We start from the raw sequence: 14,269 nt of genomic DNA on the forward strand, positions 1-14,269 counted from the left end.
TCAGTCTCTCTAAAGGATATAGCAGATAGAAAGAAGATTTCTGAGACAGACTATGAGAATGGAGGAGATAGCCATAGTCAGACAGACTGAAACATCTGGGACTGTTTAGTTTAGAGAAGAGATAAATAAGGGGGCATATGATAGAGGAGAATAAAATAAAGAATGGAACTGATTACATTCTAATGGACAAACAGAGAAGAGTTCCCAACCTGTAATAATATTATAGATACATAATTCTTCAAAGAGACTAATTCCCCAAAGCTGAGGCAAATTATCAGCGAAACTGATTGGGAGGAAAATTTTAGACAGAAAAATGGGAATGAAAATTGGGAGCTCTTTAAGAAGAGATTATTAGATAGCTAAAAAGACACAATTCCACAGTCAATAAAGTAAACTTTGGACAAAAACCCAATTCAGTGGCAAAGTGAAGGTACCAACTGTGGGGAGTGGAAACAATATATAACGAAATGGGAAAAAAGGGAAAATAAATAGCAAATAATACAAATTGGAAGCTATGAAAATGGATAAAGAATGTTAAAATGATCAGGGAAAACTCCATGCTTGGCAGAGCTAAGGATAACAAAAAAGAGTTTACTAGGTATATTAAAAACAAACGAAAACCTAGAAAAGTTTTAGGCCAATTGCTAGAGGGAGAAAGAGAAACTTTATAATATTACAGAAAAAGATGTGTTCAAGAAATATTTTTGTTCTGCATATGGAAAGAAGCAGTATGAGGTACTCATGTCCCCTAAGGTGATGAAACACTTTCCAGTCCATTAGCAGTCAAGGATGATGTTAAACAGCATCTATAGTAAAACCTTGGAGTGACGAACACCAGAGTTAAGAACTGACCGATCAACCACACATGTCATTTGAAATCAGAAGTAGGCAATCAGGCAGCAGCAGAGCCCCAAAAAAGGCAAATACGGGACAGTTCTGTGATAAACGTTATTATGCCCACATTGCACTGGGAGTGTCGACCGGGAGGGCTCCTCAGCAAGAGATGGGTACCTGTGAATTCTGAGACGGAAGCTTCTTCCTTGAGAATCCCCCTCACAAAGCTGTTTCCCACACCTCTTTCACCCCAGCATCTGCAGCAAGAATCCACGCTGATAGCTGACACGGGGTGTGCACCATTTATAATATAGCTCTGTGCAGTACCAGTGGGGATCACTCAGCCTCTAGCGGATAAGTGAGTATCTGGATGTAAACAGGTTGGAGACCAGCCTGTCTGCTCTTCTGTGCTCTTAATCCAGCTTTAGGAGTAAACAGTAATTAAGGGATCTTCCCAAAGGGAGATGAGAACTCTTGGGCTCTCCACTAAGTCAGAGAGGAACTTGCCGTTCTGTGTATTTGTGTATATTTACAAATTATAGTTTATTAGTAGGATTCCATAGGGTCCATTAGTAGGGGAAACTAGGGATCCGGAGGGTCTGCTACTATGTAAATGCCTAGGATAGATAGGTAGATATTAGACAAAGAGATCTGGAGAAAGATGACTTAGGTGAATCATGAGCACTTTCTGCAGACGGACAGGGCTGTTGCTAAGGGATCATTGACTATCATCATACTGTGCAGAACCTTTCATTGAAGGATCTTCAAAACACCTAGCAAAGGAAAGTCACTATGAACATATCCCCATTATATTGATAGGTAACCTGAGGCACAGGGAGACGTGACTTGTCCAAGGTCACACAGAGATTGAGTGGCAGGATGACAGAATCCAGGAGTCGAGACTTCTCCGATATAACCACAGTCTCTTATTATGCCAAGAGGGAAATGGTCTCCTGCTCTGGCAGGGCCTGTTCGTTGGGTGGGATGCAGAGGACAGGCTGGAGGAGTTGAGCCTAAGTCCTCGCCATCCTCTCAAAGTGAATCTGATGTTTTCAGAACTAGCTGGAGGTTGTGAGCTCCCCGCTCCTGTGAAGTGTGAACTCAGTGACTCCACTTCCACTCCCACTCAGAAACCTGCCAAAGCATCACAGTCACTGGGGTCACTTCAGAGGAACAGACTCAGTAAAAGCAACACCAATAACAAAAGTTTCTGTTGATTGAGTGCTTATAAATCAAATTAAAGCAAGACACAGCTACTGTGTGTAACAAAACAGAAAGGGGGCAGGCAGGGAGATGGGGGAGAAACAGCATTAACAATGCGTGGTTACATAGGCTGCTGGATGGGTTTGAGACAGCTGAAATGCACAACCCAGGCCTGGCTGTTAGAAATATGTCCTGGGCCTTTAAATGTAGAGCATATGTTCTGGGGAGCTAGTGGTGGCTGCACCAGACACACAGCTGGGAGCGCGTGGCTCTCCGTTAGCTTTTGTAACTCTGCTTTAGTTCTAATCACGCCTCCCTCCTTCGAGTGCAGACTGAGCCTCCTGATGAATTCACAAGACAACTAATGCGTACGTCTGGGGACCCCTTTTGTAACTGCCCGTGCACGGATTTCATCCACATTTGTTACCCGGGGTTCTTTCAACCCAAAGCTCTTGGTAACTTTTACTCTGTGTGAGGAGGCATCAGGAAATAAATCAGGGGAGCCACGGCCGTCCGACCGATAGATGGCTGGCACAAACAGGACAACACAAGAGTGCTTTCACTTAAAGCTAAACTTTACTAGTCTCAAGCACTTACACACGTTCACAGCAAGTTAGTGAAACACCCCCAACCCTCGATAATTACCGACACTGAGTGTGGCTTTCGAGTGGCACAGCGACAGCCCGTCTGCCGATGGGGAACAAAAGATGCATCCAGAGGGAGAGACCAGTCCGGAAGAGTCCCGCAAAGGAGACTCCCACCTATCTCAAGCTTTTCACCCTTATTTATACATTAGTAATACAATGACATGTTCCTTAAAGAAAACTTGTCAAGCAAACAGTTCCACTGGGCAAGCAAGAGGCTCCTTCTGATTATTGATTAACCAGGTGTGGGTTTTCCCAGAATTTGCAGCCTTGAGACCTCAATGGACATTCCTGGGGCACATCCTACTCTTTTAAAATGCATGTACCAGCAACTTCAACACAATTCTTATCAGGAAGGACGCGAGGTCAAGCTGCCCTTTCTGTGGCACCCCAAAACCCCCCTTCCCTCCTGCCTTGGTCAAGCTGAGATTGCTGAATGGCCAATGTACAGCTTGCTGACTAGGCTGTCTTTAACAATAAGCCATAGTGGTTTTAGGCACTTTTCTGGCTTGCCAAAGTCTCCCTGTACACTTTGGCATCCCAGATGATACCAGCAGCAGGGGTCGCTCTGCCCTGGCATAAAGTTGCCTACAGCTTGGATGAGCAAGGTCTGCTTAGGCACTCAGATACCATAGTGGTAGAAAAGCCTCTAGAGAGAGAGGGGGAGAGAGAGCTTGCTAGCACAGGGTCATGTATCCCAATTTGTTCCCCAGAAGAGGAGTGCTCCCAATCATATGCACCAACTCCATGGGTGCTCCGGGGCTGGAGCACCCACAGAAAAAATAGTGGGTGCTCAGTATCCATGGGCAGCCCTGTCAATCATCTCCTCCCCCTCTCCCCAGCTCCTCCCACCCACAGTGATCAGCTGTTCAGCAGCATGCAGGAGGTGCTGGAGGGGAGGGAGAGGTGAGGGCAAGGGTGAAATGGGGCAGGGGTTGGGCAGGGGAGAGGCGGGCCTCAGGGCTTAAGGGAAGGGGTGGAGTGGGGTCAGGGTCTGGGACAGAATGAGGGTCGAGCACTCCTGGGAACTGGGGAAGTTGGCACCTCAGCTCCCAATGACCTTCAAGTTTGTTGGGCACTCAGTGGTCATCTGCAAACAGCAACTGATCATTCAGTTCTGGCTCCACCTCTATGTTTCTGTAAATTGCATTGGCAGAACACTAAAAATACAGACTATAATCAGTGCTTCATTTGGAATGAAAGGGGTGCCAGGCTCAAGCAATTTTTTTATGTTCAATTTTAAAATTTATAATTTATAGAAATTTTTGTTTATATTCATAACTGATGCATCAAGCTGAGAGGTGCCTGGTTTCTGAACTGCCAGGCCTAGAGATGCACAAGCCCTGGCACAAATTAAGCACTGACCATACCGCTCTGACATTCCCTTTCCTTCTCAGCAATTGCTGTAGCCACCACAGGCATGCATTGTGACTATGAATTGGAGGGGAAGTCTCCCTGGAGGTGCTGAGTTGACAAGGAGGTCTCCCTGGTGATGGTGAATGGGAGGAGAGGGGTCCATGAGACAATCTCTCCATTAAGGTGTACTACCCCCTAAGAAATAGCCTGAAAGCCCCTGGTTTAGGAGACCCTGAGGACCCTTTGGTGGATCTTTTTGGTTCTGACCCCATGGACGATGGGACCAGCAGATATGTTGGCTACAATGATGTGCACATGGGAGCCACACTGTGACCAAATCAATGGGTAACAAAGGAGAAAAACGCTGGTGTGTAAGACACAAGGATGACGCAGGTGTTGAGAGACTTGACACACACCTCTTGGGAGAGGAGTTTGAAGGTTGCCCAGAGGATCAGGATATAGGACCAGACAATGAGGATAAAATCTAATCCACCCCCCCACCACCACCACCATCGCTGTGAGAAATGCTACGGTCAGAATATAGGATTTTGTGACCATCGTGTCCGCACATTCCAGTTTCACCAGTGCCATGAACTCACAATAGGTGTGTGAAAAGACATTGGTCCTGCAGTACAGGAGCTGCTTCAGCAGGAATGGTTGTGGGCCCAATAACACGGCCTTTCTCATCATAACGCCCAGCCCTATCTTGGCTATGGCTCAATTGGTCAAGACTGCTGAATATCGCAGCGGGTTACAGATAGTGATGTAGTGATCAAAGGCCATGTCCAGCATGGACCCGGACTCCATGGTAGTCCGAGTCCAACTGAGTGAATCAAAAAAATCTGGACAAAGCAAGTGTTGATATAAATGAACCAGAATATGCAGAGGGTTTTGGGCAGGGTGGTGGTGGATGCGACCAGGTCGGCAAACACCAGCATGGAAAGAAAAAGGTACATGGGCTCATGGAGGCTTGCCTCAGTCTTGATACCAGCCAGGAGGAGGCCGTTCCCCAGGAGAGACAGAATGTAGATGGAGCAGAAGGGGATGGAGATCCACACGTGCGCCGCCTCCAGCCCCGGGATGCCAAAGAGGATGAAGGTGGAGGGGTGGGGCGTGGTCCAGTTGGAAGCTGCCATGATGGTGCCAGTTGGGTGAGTTTAGTTCAATGGCATGGCTGTTTCCTGCCCCTGTAACTAACCATTAGGCAATCATTAACCATCTAATGGGAACCTGAAAAGGTGATGTTTTCTCAGCATTAGCTCTTCACCTGTCCTGTGCTAATGGCACATGAAGAGTGAGTAACAAATAGCCTAATCTGTACATAGATGTTAGGTGTTCTACACACCACATTACCGAGTATTATGTGCATAGCATTAATATAATTTATGAGTGTTGGGAAGGTTTGTTAACGCAGTGCTTTTCCAACTATTCTTTCCACCCATCTCAAGTGCCCCACTACACTTTGCAGAGCTGATGTCAGCTTTGGCATTAGAAAAGAAAGAGGAGGGTGTCAAAGGTTTTATGTCTAGTGTTGGAAGAATTTAGTTTTTATTGTTTTTTATCCTTTTGAAAGATAATCTCTCTGTTTTTTAAGCATTTTTAATTTTTTCATCAATTTACATTTCCAGAGTTTTGCAAAATGATGGGTTTTATTTTTTTATTTTTATTGATTTAAATTTCCATAATTGCAGGAAATTTTATGGTGACGGGGAGGATCAGACGATAAATAAGTAATGCCAGCGGGAACTGAGATTCAAGAAGCTAAAGTTTTATAACGGATAAAACACAAATTGTTATCATCAGATGTCAAAATATACAAAGTGAAGAGTCTTACATCCTGAGTGTGGAAACTCTTTCTCACAAATCACTTTAGTACTAAATGCAGGGGTCGTGAAATATGGTTAATATGTTGTTGGCATTATTGTAGGAATACAGGGAAGCAGGATGGCTTAACCTGTCCCAAATGAAGGGGTCGCCCTCAGCTGAAAGGACATCGTGAAGCCAGGGGCTCGAATGCCAGAGCCCTGTGACAGTAAACAGGGTGGGGAGAGGTGTCCCACCCAGGAGGAGTAAACCGTCCCCCAGGGGTTATCCCCAGACTGTTTTAACCTCTCTCCTTCCCCACCCCCCTGCTCAAAGAAAGAGCTAAATAGGATTCTGTAGTAAGATGAGGCCCTGAAACATAAATCCTTGTATCAGAGGCCTGGTATGAGGCCTAAGGCCTGAACTAAAGTAATGGTCAAGACTTTGCTAACATAAAGCAAAGTTAAGCTGTGAGCGAGAGGCAGGAAAGGCAGATATTGCAAAAATATACATACCTAAAAGGTACCAGAACACTCCGACACTTGCACATTCCACACAGATAGCAAGGAACAGGCTGACCCATCCTAAACATGGGAAAAAGGGTACAATGATGGATAGAGTTGTTTTGTTTGAACCAACATGTACAAGGTGAGAGGTGGCACCTTACTGCATAGAGGGGTTGTACCTCGATACGTCAGGAGTGATGTGTAAGTTGTTTGTACCTGTGTATAAGAATGCATCCCTGGAGTGGTGTCTTTGTCCAGCCTAGGGGGCAGTGGAGTGTCCCACCACTGACTGAGCCAGTCCATTGTCAGGGAGCACATATGTACTAGCAGAACTGTAGACATCTGATCCGGGGAGCTAGAGACTGAGTTTTGTTTGGCAATAAACCTGGCCAGGTGCCTTCATACCTTATCAGAGTCTGTAGTCATTGGGGGTTCTCTCGGGGTCTGCTGTGCCAGCTCTCTGTGCAGAGCTGATTCACCTTGAGAGGATGGCGAAGGTGACAACACCCCTCCTTCAGCCTTTCCTCTGCATCCCACCCAAAGAACAGTCTCTGCCAGAGTGGGGGTTCATTTGCTTCTTGGTGTGATGGAGAGACCAAAGTTATGGTAGGTAAGTCAGGACTCCTGGGTTCTGTCTGTCATCCTGCCACTCATTTTCTGTGTGACTTTGACCAATTCATGTCCCCCTGTGCCTCAGTTTACCTATCTGTATAATGGGGATATGTTCATAGTGACTTTCCTTTGCTAGGTGTTTTCACGATCCTTCAATGAAAGGTGCTACACACTATGATGATAGCTACTGATGAGAATTACTGATCTCTTAGCAATAGCCCCATGTGTCTGCAATGAGTATTCTTGTCTCCGTTCAGTCACCTGTCTGCAGATCCGTCTGTCTACTATCTACCCATCAATCCTGGGCATTTACAGGGTGTCACACCCCATGGAGATCTAGGCATTATCTCTAGTTTTCTTAATAATCAACTATAATTTTTAAATATACACAAATACACAGAACAGCCAATTCCTCTCTGCCTCAGTGGAGAGCTCATGATTTCTCATCTCCCTTTGGGAAGGTCCCTTAATTACTGTTTACTCCTAAAACTGGATAAAGAGCACAGGAGTGCAGATGGGGTTGTCTCCAGCCAGTTTACATTCAGATGCCGCTTCTCCCCTAGAGGCTGAGTGAACCCCACTGGGATTGCTCAGAGCTATATTATAAACAATGCACAACCCTGTGTCGGCTCTCAGCGTGGGATGCTGCTGCAGATGCTGGGGTGAGAGAGGTGCGGGACACGGCTACCTGAGGAGGATTCCCAGGGAAGACACTTCCATCTCAGAATTCACAGGTACCCATCTCTTGTTGAGGAACTCACCTGCTCGACAAACCCAGTGCAAGGTGAGCATGGTAGGATAGAGAATAGGTTTGTGGTCCTTTCTGCTCTGCACAGCCATTAAACATCCCAGTGCCCTTGCCATACGGGATGAGTTTTATCCAGTATCACTGGCAAAAATCTTACTGTTTTCTATGTACCGTCCTGGCTCATGGCATCCAACCCCAAGGTGGCTGCATTTCAGTGGCACAGGGGATCCTTCAGGTGTTAGTAGATGTACAATACAAGGCCAAATTCTGAGGCCGTGGCCTGTACTTTGCTCAGGCCACACTGAGGCAAAACTCCCCTTGGAGTGAGATCTGAGTAAAGACCTCAGGAGCCAGCTGTGTGTTAATGCACAGAGATTCTCACCTCCTCATCTCGCATCTTAAAACTCTGGGGCTGTTATCTGATGTTTATCTACTGGCTCTGTTAATGCAGTCCAAAACTGCATTTTCTTTTTCAGCAATAGCAAAAATTTCCACATCTCTAACAGATGTAGCTATATCAACCTATATCCTGTGTAGACAGCATGTGGTCAGTGGAGGAATTCTTTGATTGACCTCATTACCAGCTCTCAGGGAGCTGTAAAAAGAACAGGAGTACTTGTGGCACCTTAGAGACTAACAGATTTATTAGAGCATAAGCTTTCGTGGACTACAGCCCACTTCTTCAGATGCATATAGAATGGAACATACATTGAGGAGATATATATACACACATACAGAGAGCATAAACAGGTGGGAATTGTCTTACCAACTCTGAGAGGCCAATTAAGTAAGAGAAAAAAAACTTTTGAAGTGATAATCAAGATAGCCCAGTACAGACAGTTTGATAAGAAGTGTGAGAATACTTACAAGGGGAGATAGATTCAATGTTTGTAATGGCTCAGCCATTCCCAGTCCTTATTCTGTCCTGAGTTGATTGTGTCTAGTTTGCATATCAATTCCAGCTCAGCAGTCTCTCGTTGGAGTCTGTTTTTGAAGTTTTTCTGTTGTAATATAGCCACCCGCAGGTCTGTCATTGAATGACCAGACAGGTTAAAGTGTTCTCCCACTGGTTTTTGAGTATTATGATTCCTGATGTCAGATTTGTGTCCATTAATTCTTTTGCGTGGAGACTGACCGGTTTGGCCAATGTACATGGCAGAGGGGCATTGCTGGCACATGATGGCATATATCACATTGGTAGATGTGCAGGTGAACGAGCCCCTGATGGTATGGCTGATGTGATTAGGTCCTATGATGATGTCACTTGAATAGATATGTGGACAGAGTTGGCATCGGGCTTTGTTACAAGGATAGGTTCCTGGGTCAGTGGTTTTGTTCAGTGATGTGTGGTTGCTGGTAAGTATTTGCTTTAGGTTGGGGGGTTGTCTGTAAGCGAGGACAGGTCTGTCTCCCAAGATCTGTGAGAGTAAAGGATCATCTTTCAGGATAGGTTGTAGATCTCTGATGATGCGCTGGAGAGGTTTTAGTTGGGGGCTGAAGGTGACAGCTAGTGGTGTTCTGTTATTTTCTTTGTTGGGCCTGTCTTGTAGGAGGTGACTTCTGGGTACTCGTCTGGCTCTGTCAATCTGTTTTTTCACTTCAGCAGGTGGGTATTGTAGTTTTAAGAATGCTTGATAGAGATCTTGTAGGTGCTTGTCTCTATCTGAGGGATTGGAGCAAATGCGGTTATATCTTAGAGCTTGGCTGTAGACAATGGATCGTGTGGTGTGTCCTGGATGGTAATACAGGGAGCTGTATTACTTATGGTGATGAGAGAACCCCTGCTGTCTGTGTAAGTAGTGTCTACTCTGGAGCACTATGGCAGTGCTCTTTTAGCATTTTAGATGTAGACAATCCCTCAAGCAGATCTTCCAGAAAAGCATGGAGTCTGGATCTGCAGACATGGGGAGGTGGAGAATCCACCACTTCCCTTCGCAGTTTGTTCCAAAGGTTAATCACCCTCAGTGCTAAACATTTGGCCCTTACTTCCACCTGGAATTTGTCTGGCTTCAGTTTCCAGTGATTGGGCCTTCCTCTGCCTTTCTCTGCTAGATTTCATAGCCCATTATTATCCATGATTTTCTGCACATGAAAGTGCCTACTTTTTTCTCCCCATGAAAAGTCTCACTTAATAGTCTTTTTGATATGATAATAGATTAATCGCTCTTAGCCACTCACTGTCAGGTATTTTCTCCAGCCTCCAATCATTTTTGTGGCTCTTTTCTGCACCCTCTCTAATTTTTCAACATCCTTTTTGAAATGTGGACCCCAGAACTGGACGTAGTCGGATTCACCAGTGCCATGTGCAGAGGTAAAATCCTTCCACTGCTCCAACTCCCCACTACCCTGTTTATACATCCAAGGATCGCATCACCCCTTTTGGCCGCAGCATCGCACTGGGAGCTCACAATGAGTTTGTTGTCCTCAGTGACCCCTAAACCCTTTTCAAGGTCCCTGCGTTCCATAATACAGTGCCCTAGTCTGTGGGTCTGGCCTGCATTGCCTGTTCTGTGAGGATAACTTGGCATTTGACTGTATTAAAACATTTTGTTTGCAGGGGCATCAATTTCCAAATGCTCCAGATCAACTGATAAGCTTTCCCTGGCCTCCTCAATGTAATCACTCTGCCAGTCTTCATGTCATCCACAATTTTTATCTGCAGTGATTTTCTATTTGCTTCCTGATCATTCATATAAATATCGAATAGCATTTGGTCTAGAACTGGTCCCTGCAGAACCCCACTAGAAACATCCCCTTTCACCGACACTGGCCCATTGACAACGGCTTTCTTAGATCATTTAGCCACCCTTTAGTTCATTTAATGTGTGCTCTACTGATACTGTATAGTGTTCATTTTCTTATCTGACTGTTTTCCTCACTATATCAAAGGCTGCAGAGAGATTGAAGTGCATTGCATTTGTGCGGTTCTCTTGATCAGCTAAATGTGCACTCTCATTAAAGGATGAAATCAGGTTTATTTGAGAAGACTGGTTTTCCATAAACCCTATTGTTGACTGGCGTTATTTATATTCCTAGACTTTTGTTTGAACTAATCCCATACAAGTTTTTCCATTATTTCCTAACTATGTCAAATCTTTTTTTATAAATTTTCCTTTAATTTTTTAATAGTTTACATTTAACACAGAGCTGTCCTGTATTTGTTCTTTCTTTCTTTTGTTTGCTCTGCTACTGCCTGATTACATACTTCTCCTTATTTCCTGAACCTTTTCTACCTTTCCTGAAACATTAACAAATTTCCTTTCTTCCTCTAGCAATTCGCCAAAACCTTTTCTAGGATTTCTTTTTTTCTGAATTTACTTAATAACCTCTTTTTGTGATCTGCAGCCCTGCCAAACATGGATTTTCCCCGATGTCTTTAACGTCCCTAATCAATTTTCATAACCTCTGATTTGTATTGCTTGCTATTTTCATATTTGTTATATATTGCTTCCCCCCACCCCAACTGCATCTGTCACTTTGACACTGAACTGGGTTTTTATCCAAAGTTGCCCATTTTCTTGACTGTGGAATTGTGACTTTTTAGCTAGCTAATAAAAACTCCCAAATTTAATTACCAGTTTTTGGTCTACATTTTTCAACCCAATCAGTTTTGTTCATAATTTTCCTCAGCTTTGGGGATTTAGCCCTTTTGAAGCACTAAGTATCCACAGATATTACTACTTGGAACCTCTTTTCTGTTTGTCCATTTGAATGTAAACACTTCCATTCTTTGTCTCTTCTCTAAAGTAAACAGTCCGAGAGTTTTCAGTCTGTCCATATATAGCAGCCTCCCACATTCTCATAGCATGTCTCAGAAATCCACTTTCTATTTTCTATATACTTTATAGATTCTGCGTGACCAAAACTGAGTGCATGTCCAGAGCAGGTTATTCTCCATCACATTCCTTAGGCATCCGAACATTGTCTTTGTTTTTGCCACTGCTGTGAATGAACAGGTGTTTCTGTGAAGATGATATCAATAATGCCCAGGTCTCTTCCCTGAGGTGTGTTCTAGATGGAATGTTTCACCCTGGCACATGTCTTGGCAAAGCTTTTGGTTTTTTCCACTCTCAGATTTTCAGTTCCTGGGTGAATGGGGACCTCCCTACAGCATGGACTCTCTAGCCTGGGTTTCATTAAATTAAGGAATAATCATGGATAACCATTATCCACACTCGTGTTTCCTGCTGGTGCCTCTTACAGTTTCCCACACCATGCTGTATAGGAATTATTGAGGCACAAAGCACCATAAAATATTGAATTGGCATTAGTAGGGTCAGTTGTTAATAATTCATTTCTCTGAACAGACAAAATGTTACTTATCAGTGTGTGAAGAGCAATCAATCTGCTTCACCCATGAGAACAGTCTCCAGTAGTACATGTAGTGTCTTAAATTAACTTTGTCTCTCCATCCAGGCATTTGTACTGTGACCATCACCCTACAGCCTGTGCACATACAGGAAGTCAGAGGAACGTATGGTATATGCAAGAGGCACCGTGTGCCTCACAGTTGGACACATTCTCCCCTACTCCATGACAGGTTCCAACACAACTGACTTCACCAACCCCTCCACCTTCATCCTGCTGGGGATTCCTGGCCTGGAGAGGGCCCATGTCTGGATCTCCATCCCCTTCTGCACCATGTACACCATAGCCGTCTTGGGGAACTTCACCATCCTGTTCATCGTGAAGATAGAGCCAAGCCTCCATGGGCCCATGTATTATTTCCTCTGCATGCTGGCCACCAGCGACCTGGTCCTGTCCACGTCAATCCTGCCCAAAATGCTGAGCATCTTCTGGTTCAATTCCAGGGAGATATATTTCAGTGCCTGCCTCACCCAGATGTACTTCATTCACTGCTTTTCAGCGATGGAGTCTGGGATCTTTGTGGCCATGGCTTTCGACCGCTATGTGGCCATCTGTGATCCCCTGAGATATTCCACCATCCTGACAAACCCTGTGGTGGCCAAGATTGGGCTGGCCGTGGTGCTGCGTGGCAGCATGCTCTCACTGCCCTGTCCCTTACTGGCGAGGCGGTGGCCATATTGCAGAACCAAAATAATCCCTCACTCGTACTGTGAGCACATAGCCGTGGTGAAACTGGCCTGTGCCGACATCCGTGTCAGTAGTTACTACAGCCTCTCTGTCGCATTCTTGGTGACCGCTCTGGATGTGTTTTTTATCACCATGTCCTATATCCAGATCCTCAGGGCCATCTTTAGTCTCCCCAGAAATGACTCCCAGCTCAAGACTTTTGGGACCTGCGGCTCCCACCTTTGTGCCATCTTAGCTTTTTACATACCAGATCTCTTCTCTTCCCTCACACACCGGTTTGGCCACAATGTGCCCCTGCATTTCCAAATTCTCAGTGCCAATGTGTACCTCCTGTTGCCCCCCTTGCTACACCCCATCATCTACGGGATAAGGACCAAAGAGATCCGGGACAGGCTGCTCCAGCTCTTCACTCATAAAGGGACCTAAAGTTTACTCCTGGTGCTCTGGCTTTCCGAACATGCTCTGTTCAGAGCTGGCTGGTGACTTGGTGCTGGGCCCTCTTTCCTGAATCACTTACTGGAAAGTCACAGAGACATTAATCCCTTTCCTGACCTTGTTGTGTTGTGTAAGCATAACAAACTGGGGAATCATTCTGTTTCCAATTCACTGGGTTTCCACCTTTCAAGTTGCTGGTATATGGACCCCCTAAACCCCACACCTTGCCCTGCCTCTTCTGCCAAGACTCTGCCCTTTTTTTTAACTCTTCCCCTCCAAGGCCCTGCCCCTGTCCTTGGTCCTCTCTTCCCCTCCCCCTGTCACTCGCTGGATCATTTCCACGTCCCTCACCCCACCTGCAGCTGCAAGGGAGCATTTTCAGATTTTTGTAGGGGTGACAACCATTACTGTGATTCCAGGGGCTACTTAGACTCTTGAAAACTATAGTTTATTGGAAGGTAAATTATCAATTAGCTGCCAGGAGCACAGTATCTAATTCCTATATAAAAGAGAGAAAATTAAATAAATATTAGACCCACTCAGCCCTAATACTATCATGTTCTGATATCTTGTGGCAAGTCACTTAAGGGACACTGTTTAGGTTTTAAATTTTAATGTATATTTTTGCTTTCTTACTAACTGCAGAGAGAGAGACCCCATCAGGACTCCTAGGTTCTATCTCAGCTCTGGGAGAGGAGTGGGTTTCCAGTAGGTTACAGCGGGGCGGGGTGCAGATTCATCTGGGGTCTATATATGAACATCAGAATAGCTATACTAGGTAAGATCAATGGTCCTTGAAGCCCAGTATCCTATCTTCTGACAGTGACCAATTCCAGGTGCTTAGAGGAAATGAACAGAATGTGCAATTATCAAATGATTCATGCCCTGTCACCCAGTCCCACCTTCTGGCAAACAGAGGCTAGGGACACCTTCCTTGCCCATCCTGGCTAATAGCCATTGATGGACTTATCCTTCATGAACTTATCTAGTTCTTACTGGAGCCATGTTATAGTTTTGGCCTTCACAACATCCTCCAGCAGAGTTCCACAGGTTGTCTCTGAAGAAATACTTCC

At 45.1% G+C, this 14,269-nt stretch overlaps 1 protein-coding gene across 1 annotated transcript; it reads left to right on the plus strand.

Moving 5' to 3' along the window:
• The first annotated feature begins 12,206 nt into the window (after window positions 1–12,206).
• LOC101942519 (olfactory receptor 52M1-like) lies at window positions 12,207–13,187 on the plus strand. Its single transcript, XM_005310468.3, has one exon. It carries the CDS (start codon window positions 12,240–12,242, stop codon window positions 13,185–13,187), a length of 948 nt encoding a protein of 315 aa, XP_005310525.3. The 5' UTR covers window positions 12,207–12,239.
• Window positions 13,188–14,269: the final 1,082 nt, after the last annotated feature.

This window comes from Chrysemys picta, chromosome 1 (genome assembly GCF_011386835.1).
Source record: "Chrysemys picta bellii isolate R12L10 chromosome 1, ASM1138683v2, whole genome shotgun sequence".
Classification (NCBI taxonomy): domain Eukaryota; kingdom Metazoa; phylum Chordata; order Testudines; family Emydidae; genus Chrysemys; species Chrysemys picta.

What these genes read in the sequence shown, in the direction of transcription:
- LOC101942519 (XM_005310468.3), top strand. Translation starts at nt 12,240, where the DNA reads ATGACAGGTTCCAACACAACTGACTTCACCAACCCCTCCACCTTCATC.